Source organism: Eulemur rufifrons, chromosome 16 (assembly GCF_041146395.1).
Source record: "Eulemur rufifrons isolate Redbay chromosome 16, OSU_ERuf_1, whole genome shotgun sequence".
NCBI classification, from domain to species: domain Eukaryota; kingdom Metazoa; phylum Chordata; class Mammalia; order Primates; family Lemuridae; genus Eulemur; species Eulemur rufifrons.
Window position 1 is genome coordinate 62,909,645 of NC_090998.1, and position 12,676 is coordinate 62,922,320.

Below are 12,676 nucleotides of genomic sequence, written 5' to 3' on the forward strand. Positions count from 1 at the left end.
AATATTGAATATACCAGTTGCATTTATATTTCTCTGAATCATAATCCATATTAACATAGAGCTGGTTTAAATTTGACCTGTTTGGGGTAAAAACAGTAGGGGAGGGGGGAGGGCTTGCTAAAGAAATTAATAGTATGAACATGATTGTGGGTGGATGTTTAGCTTGCTTAGGGAATCACATGGTTTTCAAGAGCTTTTCAAAGCACTCTAGCAGCATATATTTTCATATAATTTCCTAACTATATGAGTCATCCATTTCATAAAACAATTCTTGGTGTAGACCCCAGAGGTGGCATTTGATGCCAGCCCAATTTTAAACCTCTCGTAGGTCCTGTCACTCTAATTATAGGTGGCTTTGCCCCACATCCATTCAGAGATAATAAAATATAGCAGTGCCCCACATAAACTATAATTTTTTCTTGTAGCCATTAGTGTTATGTCAACTAGTTGACAGTAACACACCTATTGCCTTAAGCATTCTATGGTTTAGATTGTCATCAACTCAGAATGATTTTTTTTCCCTCTGTATTCCCAAGCAGGGAATTTTACGGGACAGATCTCCAGCATTCTGAGATTTCATTATAAATTACTTGAGGAGGCAATATATTATGACAAACAGTAGAAGTTGATTCCTCTCTTAGGTTAATGGTGAAACTAGATATTTGAAAATATTATATATGTTATTGTATTATTAATAGAAACGTGAGGTAGAAATAATCAGAATGAAAAAAGGTAACCACCAAGTCATCTCTCTCTCTTCTCAACCTTTTTGGCGGAACTGATTTTTATCCATGTGAGCAAGAATTGCATTTTGAAACCCACATTGCCAGCAGCCATTCCACTCTAACTCATCAGCCTGAACAGCATTCATGCATCCCAACTGCTGCCTGCAGTATGTGTAGGATGTTTTCATATTTAACATCCATCAGCAAGACTTGTTTGTGTAGGTTCCTATATAGAAATAGTGATATATGGAAACAAACAAACAAAAACCAAAACATCCTCTTTATCCACTTTGATTTTTCTACCTTGTTTGTTACTGCATTCTGGAAATCACTGCTTTACTCTCCTGGGAACCCTGTTACGAAAAGGTACACATTTTAGTAGTTCCTAAACTACTATAGTCCCTAAGATATAATAAAAAGGAGTCCTGCAGTTTTAGTATTTTACTAGATTACTTGTATTCATAGAATTTACTTTTCCAGTAGAAGAAATAGCTTCACATTCATATGGATGTTAGAAAATTCTTCTGATTTTGAAACCTACTCCAAAGCAGTTAATTCAGTGAGAAAGTTATGGTATCTGAATTGCTATGAATTCAAAATGCTCATGAATTTTAGAAAGTGTTCCTATAATTGCATCCAGAGCTCCAAAGTGCAGAAATAAAACTATGAGTCAGTAATTTCCAGGCAACAGAGAGCAGGGCATGAAAGAAAATTTTAACTGCAATTGCTTTCCTCCATACCACAGTGCTCATTGTTATTAAAGCCATAGTTCTCTGGCTCTTTCCTTCTGCTGGGCATACATTTTTCTCTGACCAGATCCTTTGTTGCTATTGCAAGTGTGGCTTGTCTACCCTGCGCTGTTTCCTGACCTGTGCCCTGCAGGCCGTGGTGGGGTACGAGAGAGCTGTGTGTAATTGTCCCAGTGGCTTCTTCTTTAGTGCCTGCCAGTTTCTCATTCTTCAGATGTAGAACTCTTGGCCCTTAATGATGTTTGTTCACGTCTTTATAGCTTCACAGAAGTGATTCAGTCACTGTGCTATCATCTTTGGGAAGGACCAGGGCAGCTTTATTTTCATCAGGGTATGCTTTGAGTAAAACCAAGATATCACATAATTATAATATAATCCTGTTCCTTTCTACATCTCATATACAGATTTTAGTATGACCTCTTATTAGCCATATTACAACACTGTAAGGTAGGCATGAGACAGATATTATCCTTATTTTAGACAAGAGAAACTAAACATCATTAGTACTTAGTTACACAGCTAGAATTCATGTTATTGCTCAGTCTTTTGTCTGCCCCAGAGTAAAGAAATAATGGCCTGGCTGGTATCTTCTGGGAGATAAAAAGTAACTTCATATGAAAATCTCAAGTAAAGCCTAAGAACCCCATAGAAAAGGACCCCATAGGGGGTGCAAGGTTGGAAATTAACTCCAGAATTCTAAAGGAAACAGGAATTATGGCCTAGTTTATTTCTGTTGTTGTGGAATTTCCTGATAGAGTAGGAATAGAAGGCATCTAAGAGTTCTATATTTGAGATTGGTCAGGAATGTGTTACCTTCTAGGATGATGGGCATTCTCTTCCTGCCCTAGCTATTTAAGGATTTCTCAGTACTCTGATGCCTCCCTCCTACATAGGTATCACTGCTGCCTCAGTTATCCTCTTCCCACTTCAGAATGGTCTCTTTGGAAAGGATATTCGCTAGGGGGAACTCCTGACTCACGTTGGAGGAGTTATAACAAAACCCCCATTTTTACTCTGCTCGGAAGAGTGGGTGAAGGTATCACAGGGTGGTAGCATTTGATTTCAAACATGAAGGATGAGTATAGGCATTAACCAGTACATTTCTTAGTATTTTTGTACCTTTCCCCTCCTTCTGCCAGTCCAAGACATTTTTATATTATTGAAACTACAGGAAAAAAGTATTCTTTAGAAAATGGGCCCCAGTGCACCCACTATTCCAGAAGGAAGACCTGCACTTAATGTGGAATGATCCTTAGGGTAACAATAAGGAGAAAGGTTTTGATTTGGAATGCTGCAAAATAAAATCTGCTCTAGTTCATATACACCTAACTTCTGTCTTTATCTTATTGCTTCTCTTTTAACGTTTTCCTACATTGATCACATTTTCTTCTCGCGCGCGCGCACACACACACACGCACACGCACAGAAACACACACACACACACACACACGAGTAGTCCCTTGTTATCTGCAGTTTTACTTTTCATAGTTTCAGTTGCCTGTGGTCAACCATAGTCCAAAATTATTCCATAGAAATTTCCAGAAATAGATAATCCATAAGCTTTAAATTGCTCACTATTCTGAGTAGTGTGAGAAAATCTTGCACTGTTTCTCTCAGAACATGAATCTTCCCTTTGTCCAGTATATCCACACCTAGACACTATCCATCCCTTAGTCACTTGGTAGCCTTGGTTATCAGATCGACTGTTGTGGCATCATAGTGCTTCTGTTCAGGTAACCCTTATGTTGTTTAATAGTAGCCTCAAAGCACAAGAGTAGTAATTCTAGCATATTGTTATAATTGTTCTCTTTTGTTATTAGTTACTACTGTTAAACTCTTACTGTGCTTAATTTATAAATTAAACTTTAAGAAAGCTATGTATGTATAAGGAAACACATAATATATGTAGGGTTCAGTACTATCCATAGTTTCAGGCATCTTGGAACTGGGGGCCTTGGAACATATTCCCCATGAACAAGGGGGAACTTCTGCATGTGGGGTGTGTGTGTGTGTGTGTGTGTGTGTGTGTATCTAACCATAAATGCTCCCAATTCTGAAATCCTTTTTTCTTTTTTGCTTTTCTGTAGGAACCTTATGTGGCTTCTTCTAGGGGTCCCTCTTTAAAGACCCTTTTCAATATCCAAATTACAGCATTTGAAGTTTTAAAGATCCCACACCTTGTTAATGTAGAACAAAAAGTATTCCCTTGTTTTATCCTGTCAATTACTGATTGCGATTTCATATCTTGTTTTCTTCAGTTAGACCTGTGAATAATGAAGTAGTTTTCTAAGAGCATCTCAAAAATAACTTGGGATAAACACACATGCCATTTCTAACAGGTCCACAACCTTGAGTAGTGAAAAAACTTCTCTTCCAAGAGCTCTTAGCACTGCAGAATTTAACCACCTGCTATAAAATTTGCCCAATGAGCATCTTGAATGCTTACACTTGATGTTATTTCATTAATTTAATGGAGTAGATATCATTCACTAAGTCTTCCTCCCTATCTGTATTCTAAAAATACTAAATGTCATGTAGATCACAAAGGTACCAGGATCTCCATGTGTCTGTGACCATAGTGTATATCTTTGTACCATAAATACCTAGCACAGTGACTGAGGATTACCAAGCACCTAACAAATATTGATTGAATGAAGAAAATTAATGTATGTGTTAATACATACATAAATAAATGAATAAATAAAGCTATCAAATAATTCTGATGTTTTCTTCTCTTTCACACCTACATCCTTTCTTCACTGGCTACTTCCACTCAAATCTTCTCCATCCTAAATCAGCCTACATTTTTGCATTAAACCACTGACAAATATCCCTCCTTTCAGTCACCCACAAAATTTTAAAAAGTGTAGTCTAACCTTACCACCTCCACTTACTTACTTTCTGTTTATTCATTAATCACTCCAACTATTGCTTGCACCACCTCGTTGAAATGACAATCCTGAGAATACTCAAAACATCTTGATTACTAAGTTCCAGGACCGGTGTCAAATCCACTTTCAAACAAAATTTGCATTTCATTTGACCTTGTTGAACACTCCGTCATTATTAAAACTGTACTCCAGTGGCTCCCAAGATACTGCTTTCTTCTGGTTCTGATGCAGTTTTGACTTTCTTTTTCTTTTAGTTCAATGATCTGTTTCCTTTGATATTTCTTTAACACTGTTTGGCTTTATATTTTTCCTTCCTCTTTTATACTCTCTCCCTGAATCATCTCACCAATTTCTAAGATTTCTCTAATTACCTAGCTACACATGGTGGGCATATCGCTATATCCACCCAGCCTCATCTTCCTTCTGATTTTCAGGCACGTATTTATTGACATCTTATTTGATAGCTCCACCTATGACAACACCGGTTCCTACAATTCAATATCTAAGCCAAATTTTCTGTCTCCTCTTTACTTCTACAATCCCCAATATGCCACTTGTCCTGAAAATATTGCTTTTATGACATTCTGTTCTTTGTGTTGGCATCACTATTGATCTGGAATAGAACTTCAGAGTTAGCTTCGATTTTTGTCTCTTCTTCATCCCTCACATTTAAATTCCATCCTCTTACTGTGGCTTCTATTTACCTGGTTCACACTAGCCTCTGCATTGTTCCTAGAACAAAGGTATGATTAAATCCTTTCTTCTAAAAAAAAAAAAACAACCTTGATAACTCAGCCATTACCACATGCCTATTGTACTAGTCTGGGTTCTCTAGAGAAACAGAACCAGTATGAGAAATATAACTGAGAAGGTTACTAAGTACGTACAAGAGGGTAGGTTTTTAAACATCCTCAAGTTTTACTATCTAAATTTCCAAACTATAAAGTATCTAAAAGTTTTCTGTGCTCAAAAAACAATTTGAGTGGTTATCTTTGTTAGTAGGCACTTTCTATAAGGAACCAAAATGACAATTTCATTTATTAATGTAAACATACATAGATGGATGGTAGTAGACAGAGTGATAAAGATTAAGCCCTTCCCATGTATGTGACACCTGCTTGACACTATGAAGGAAAGAGGAAAGTATAAGAGGAAGTTGGCTGAAAAGAGAAGATGTATTATTCCTTATATTTTATATGCTCAAGTATTTCTGAGTGTTCATAGGAGTGAGAAATCATGTCTGGATGGTCATGAACAGAAAGAATAGAAGAGGGAACAGTCATTGATTGTGACGATAAGATTGTACACAGTATGTTTAATTAAAACATTTCATTCCACAAAGAGACAGGCAAAGGTGATGGCTGTTACCTTGGCATTTCAAAAAATGAATTTATTTTTCTATAGTGAAAGGATATTTTTCTTAAAAAGTAATTCAATGATGCATTTTTGCTCTTTTTGCAGATATTTTGCTTCTTATTGAAATGATTATTGCTAATAACTATTTAAATATCAAATGTGTGTGCCTGTACTTTCCAGAAACTACAGTCATTCTTTAATAATTCTGCTGTGCAATGGTCAACTATTTAGTCCTCAATTAGACATGATCTGTCCGTCAGATTTAGGGGTTACATTTCAATGTGAGATTTGAATTGTAACTATCCATCACAGTGGAACAATAATAGTTCTAATCAATCTGTTTTTATTTCCACGCTCATGACACTTTTAACTGCTCTGTTTTTACATAAGGTTGCCGTTACCACCTGGGGCTTTTTCAGGACTCTGGAAGAATCAGGAAGCGTTCAAGCATTTATACTTTGAAAAATTTCCAGTAAGAACTTTAGTATGCCTTTTCATCTTCTTATGTATTTTTCTATAACTCTTGCCTATTAAATTGAAAAACTTGTTTCTAGAATCATAGATGAAAAAGAAACTTTTAAAAGTTGTCTGGACCAGTTCCCAGCTCTCAGGGATAAGAATCCTACATCACAATTATCTAGATAAACCATTTTTATATTTATAATGAGTCTCTGGACATAGAAATTTCTTAGTTTTTCTTAGCAGCTTTCCTAAAATTTAACAGTCCTCAGTGCCAGGACATTTTTTGTTAAATAAATTTTTGGGGAGGATTTTCTATATTATTTACTTCGTTGGATTCCTCTGTGCCAACTGACAGCAACTGATCAGAATTATACAATGTCATGAAGACCCCTTAACCTCCTCTTTTCCTGGTTATGTGAGCAAAATTCATTCTGCCTGCCCAGAAGTTGTATTTTTCCATCTCTTTATCTATTTTTGACATTTTTTTCCCTGAATATTCTCTGAACTTTGTCTTTAAAATTCCATTTTAGGCCGGGTGCGGTGGCTTACGCTTGTAATCCTAGCACCCTGGGAGGCTGAGGCAGGTGGATCGTTTGGGCTCAGGAGTTCGAGACCAGCCTGAGCAAGAGCAAGACCTCGTCTCTACTAAAAATAGAAAGAAATTATCTGGACAGCTAAAAATATATATAGAAAAAATTACCCGGGCATGGTGGCGCATGCCTGTAGTCCCAGCTACTCGGGAGGCTGAGGCAGGAGGATTGCTTGAGCCCAGGAGTTTGAAGTTGCTGTGAGCTAGGCTGACCCATGGCACTCACTGGGCAACAGAGTGAGACTCTGTCTCAAAAAAAAAAAAAAAAAAAAATTCCATTTTAAAAATACAGATACAGGATAGAAACAGTGCTTTCAAAGCCCAATCTCCAGTGCCCCGATAACAAAGTCTTCCTGTTTCATGTTTCATCGTTGGCTTGTTGCTCCATGCCAGAGTGATGTAGGTTGCGTTCGTGTAATAGCACCGCCTTGATGATACATGTCAGGGTCCCACCATCGTCTTTCTATTGTCCTTTCACTGCTTCTTCTTTCCCCAAGAGTGATACCTGCTCCTCATTATGCACTAAGTAAAAAGGAATGACCAGAATTTTATAGGAAAAGTTTGTCTAAGTATTTAGCATTCCATCTTTATTATTTGTGAGTGAAGGACACAACTAATCAACTAGACAAATGATAAGAATTAAAATAGCATTCTTTAGAAAGAGATCTCAGAGTTGAATGACCTCAGTAGCCAAGATTAAACATACCTCTGATAAACTGTGGCAGGGGAGATTTGTCAGTGTGGTTGACTCCAGGTAGCCCAATCTATCTGCCTGATGGGCCATGGTTAAAACATTCGAGGATAGATACTGATATAATTAATTATAACCTTACAATAGCAGGTGATTTGCACGTGGTTTTAACATGATCACCTTTATCATGGAAAGCTCCCTGAAAACCCCAGTTTATGGTTAAACTATATGAAGTGACTCTATATTCTGCCTTGTGACCTTATCTGAAACCTCTCATCTGAGAGTTTAACAGAACAGAAGAACTGAGTAATTTGCCCAGAATTCACATAGAACTGATGGAGCTTAGATTTGAATGGAAATAGTAAGGCTCTGAAGTTCATGCTCTTAAGTACTAATTACTCTAGGTTGCCTGTCTAATAGTAATAACAGTAGTCAGTGTAGTAAAAGCTGCCAATTATTGAGGGCTCATGATGTGCCAGATTCTGTCCTCTAGACTTTATACACTGTTTCATGTCTAATTCACAGAAGGGGCAGAGCTCATTATCCTACTTAACAGATGAGCATCATGGGTCTCAGAAAGTTTAAGAAATACAAAGAGTGACTTTCCAGGATTTATACTAAGCATTGGCATCAAGATAACTCAGAAGCACTAAAGAAAGTAATAGTTCTTTGCTTCTATTTCATATTCTTTTTGATTCTTCATTCTGTTGTGATTTCTGGACCAGCAAGAATGTGCTACTTTGAGTTGAGTAAAAGTTAAATTTCATACTTACTACTAAATTTCACTGAAGATTGAATCCAATGCTAATCCATGTTACTAAACTAGTGCTCTATTTGGAAATTATTCACAGAGCGCTTTAAAGCCTTTAAAATTAATACAATTAAAGAAGAAATCTATCAAAGAATTATTTTGCAATACCAAAGTGTATTAAAAATATTGAGCTATTACTTCTCCATTTAAAAAAAGGAATTGGGTTCATAAACTTTACAACTCTAAGTTCAAACACTTAACTTGAACATATATAAAAACACTTTAACTTATTCTTGGCTGTTAGAGGAGCAAAGAGATTCTAGTAAATTTTCAAAATAAAAACTAATTTAATTTCATAGTCTAATTATGAAAAATGTCAAATGCACACAGTAAATCTGTTGCTATCACATTTTATACTTTACCAATTTTAAAAATAATTACATAACCCAAAATGCTGATGAACCATTATTTATTCTTGTTTTCAGGGATACTATGATACCATGGATGCTGGTTACATGGATGAAGAAGGCTATTTATATGTTATGTCTCGAGTTGATGATGTAATAAACGTTGCAGGTCACAGGATTTCTGCAGGTGCCATTGAAGAGGTATTGATAAATATTGGCATTCTGTTCCAAGTAGTGTTTAGGAACAGAGATAAACTGAAGACGATATTGAAGTTAAGTCATTCCACCTGGAAAGTTACCAGGTTTAGCAGAAGTTAGGTTGCTCTTATAGCTCTCTTACCTCACTTCCTCTTGTGTAGATTTTCATATTCTCCACATTCCCCTCATTCCTGCTCAGGTCGTAGTAAGGAGTTTTAACCACTTACATATATTTGTTCTTACAGAAGAGCCTGTATACATTTCCTGCTTCCTACTTGCTACTTGATTGCTTCTAGCTTCTTGATTTACTCCTGCTTGGCAATCAGATTTGCGTATGGTCTTTAAGTGGTATGAGCATTAAACATTGCTTTATACTCTTAAATCCTGAGAATTTTCTTCCAATGTAAATCACATAAAGTCCCCAGAAATTTTTTTAATGTTTTAAATTTTAAAACTTACATAGAGTAAAATCTACTTTATTGTTGTACAATATTATGAGTTTTATGCTTGTATAGATTATTGTAACCATCACCACAGAAAGGATACAGAACAATTTCCACACTGTCAAAGAATTTTCTCATAATGTCACTTTTGTCTTCTGACCCTGGTAACTGCTGATTTTCCTTTGTTCTCATGTTTTTGTCATTATGCAGTATGTAACCTTTGAGACTGAGTTACTTCATTTAGGAAAATGCATTTGAGATCCATCCACATTATAGCGTGTATAGTTTGTTATTTTATATTGCTGTGCAGTATTCCATTGTGCGGATATACTAACGAACTTATGTATCTATTCATCCATTGAAGGACTTATGTGTTGTTTCTAGTTTTGGGCAATTATAAAAATTGATATTATACACATTCAAGTACAAGTTTTTGTGTAAAACATTGTTTTCATTTCTCTAGGATAAATACCTATAGTGGAGTTGCTGGGTTATATGGCAAGTGTATGTTTAAGGTTATAAAAATCTACCAAACTTTTTTACAGTGTGACTATACTATTTTATATACCCACCAATAATGATTGAGGGTTCCTATTTTTCCCATCCTTTCCAGAACTTGGTACTGTCTTTACTCTTTATTTAAGCCATTTTAATAGGTGTGTAATTATATCTCATTGTACTTTTAATTTGGATTTCCATAATAGATGATGTCAAGCAACTTTTCAAATGTTTATTTGCCATCCATACATCTTCTTTGGTGATATATCTGTTAAAATTTTTTGTCTATTTTTTAAAAATTGGTTTTTTTTTTTATTGTTCAGTTTTAAGAGTTCTTTATATTTTCTGGATACAAGTCCTTTATTTGATGTGCAATTTGCAAATATTTTCTTCTAGACTGTGGCTGGTCTTTTTATTTGGTTAAAATTGCCCTTAACAGAGCAAAAAAGTTTTTCATTTTGTTGAATTCTAATTCACCATGTTTTTTTCTTTTACAGATCATGATTTTGGTGTTGTATCTAACAACTCCTTTTTTTTTTTTTTTTCTTGAGATAGAGTCTCACTCTGTTGCCTGGGCTAAAGTGCCATGGCGTCAGCCTAGCTCACAGCAACCTCAAACTCCTGGGCTCAAGCAATCCTCCTGCCTCAGCCTCCCGAGTAGCTGGGACTACAGGCATGCGCCACCATGCCCAGCTAATTTTTTCTATATATTTTTAGTTGGCCAGATAATTTCTTTCTATTTTTTTAGTAGAGACGGGGTCTTGCTCTTGCTCAGGCTGGTCTCGAACTCCTGAGCTCAAACGATCCACTCGCCTCGGCCTCCCAGAGTGCTAGTATTACAGGCTTGAGCCACCGCGCCGGGCCTATATCTAAGAACTCTTTCCTAACCCAAGGTCACAAAGACTTTCTCTTTTATTTTCATCTAAGAGTTTTATAGTTTTATGTTTACATTTAGTTTTATTGTTTTGCATTTTATGTAATTTTAAATTTACATTTGGATTAATTTTTTTAATATAGTGCAAGATGTAGGTTAAGGAATTATTTTTAAAAAATGGTTTCCGATTGTTCCAGCATCATTTGTCAAAAAGATTGCCCTTCTTCCATTGAATTGGCTTTCATCTTTGTCAAAAATCAGCTGATAATATTGAAGTGGGTCTGTTTTTAGAGTATGCTGTCTGTTTCATTGATCTATATGATCATCTTTTCGCCAATACTATACTGTTTTGATACCATAGCTTTAAAGTCAAATAGTGGGAGTCCTCCACATCTGCTTTTCTTTTTCAGTATTGTTTTGGCTATAGTTTCCTTTATGAGTTCCATATATATTTTAGAATAAGCTTGCCTATGGCTATAATAAATCCATACATAAATTTTGATTGAGATTGTGTTATACCTAGAGATTGATTAGGAAAAATTGATATGTCAACCACATTGAGTCTTCCAATTAATGAATTTTGTGTATTTCTTCATTTATGTAAGTCTTCTTTGATATATTTCATCAATTTTTTGTGCTTTAGCGTACAGATTTTGAATAACTTTTGTTAGATTTACACCTAAGTATTTAATTTTTAGCTATTGTAAATAGCATTTTTTGAAGTTTGGGTTTCCAACTATTCATTGCTAGTGGATAGAGATACTATTGACTGTTGTATACTGATATGTAATCTGTGATCTTGTTAAACTTGCTTTTTAGTTCTAGCAGTTTTTTGGTAGATTTTTGAGATTTTTCTGTGTAAACAATCATGTTGTCTGTGAATAGTGACAGTTTTATTGCTTCCTTTTTAATCTGAATGTCCTTTATGTCTTTTTCTTGCCTTTTGAACAGGCTAGAACTTTGGGTAGGATATTGAATCAGACTGGTGAGAGTAGATACCCTTGTCTTGTTCCTGATCTTAGGGTAAAAGCATTCAGTATCTTATGATTAAAATGATGTTAACTGCGAGAGTTTCTGTAGATATCCTTTATCAAACTGAGGAAGCTTCCTTCTGTTACTAATTTGCTGAGGTTTTTTTTTTTTTTAGTTAGGAATAAATGTTTAATTTATCAAGTGTTTTTTCTGTCTCTATTGATAGGATCATGTGGTTTTTTAAGCCTTTATGTAAATTACATTAATTAATTCAACTGTTGAACCAATGTTGCATTCCTGAAATAAACCTTACTTGGTTGCAATTAATTATTGTTTTTATATATTGACAGAAGATAGGCAATTAAAATGGAAAAATAGAAAAATATTTTAGAATTATTGGCATCTAACAGAAATTTGTCACTACATCTTGAAATATTTATGGTGTATAATAGGACACTTCTCAGGCCTTAACTCTGTAAGTTAACGTCTCCCTTTATATGAATTAAATGATTAATTTTTATTGAATATTTATTTTTAATAAGAAAAATCTCAATATCAGGTTTGTCTTCTCTGTATTTGGAATCTTTTTGAGAGCTGTGAATTGACATCCTTTGCTGGCTTTTACTAGCTTCTAGAAAAATTGCTTAGCAAACAGATATTTAATATGTGCTTGAAATTTCCATACTGATAACATAACCAGCTTTTATTGAAGTGCCCAAACTTACCACTTAAATGCTTTTCCAGAGTTCTCAATGGTGAATACTTTTGTAAGTTTTGTAAATTCCATTGTGACTTTTTAAATAAGAATTGAGGTCTTAGTCTATTGAAAGTTTCATTTGCAGAAAAAAAATAGACTGAATGTTGTTTTTATATGGAATGAAAATACCTATATTCTTCTAGTTTCCTCAAGTAAAAATTTTATGAGTGGCTATGAAAGAACAAAAAATAATGGTTGCTGGCAAGAATGCAGAGAATAGAAAACTCATACGCACTGTTGTTGGGAATGTAAATTAGTATAGCCATTGTAGAAGACAGTATGGAAATTTCTCAAAAAACTGAAAATAGAACTA

The 12,676-nt window shown here is 35.1% G+C and overlaps 1 protein-coding gene across 1 annotated transcript in view; it reads left to right on the forward strand.

Annotated features, from left to right (window-relative positions):
• Positions 1-12,676, forward strand: part of ACSS3 (acyl-CoA synthetase short chain family member 3) — a 133,699-nt gene that overhangs the window by 112,441 nt on the left and 8,582 nt on the right. Inside the window, exons 12-13 of the mRNA XM_069489977.1 lie at positions 6,112-6,193; positions 8,700-8,822. Coding sequence (XP_069346078.1) covers positions 6,112-6,193; positions 8,700-8,822 — 205 coding nt within the window. The remainder of the gene's footprint in view (positions 1-6,111; positions 6,194-8,699; positions 8,823-12,676) is intronic.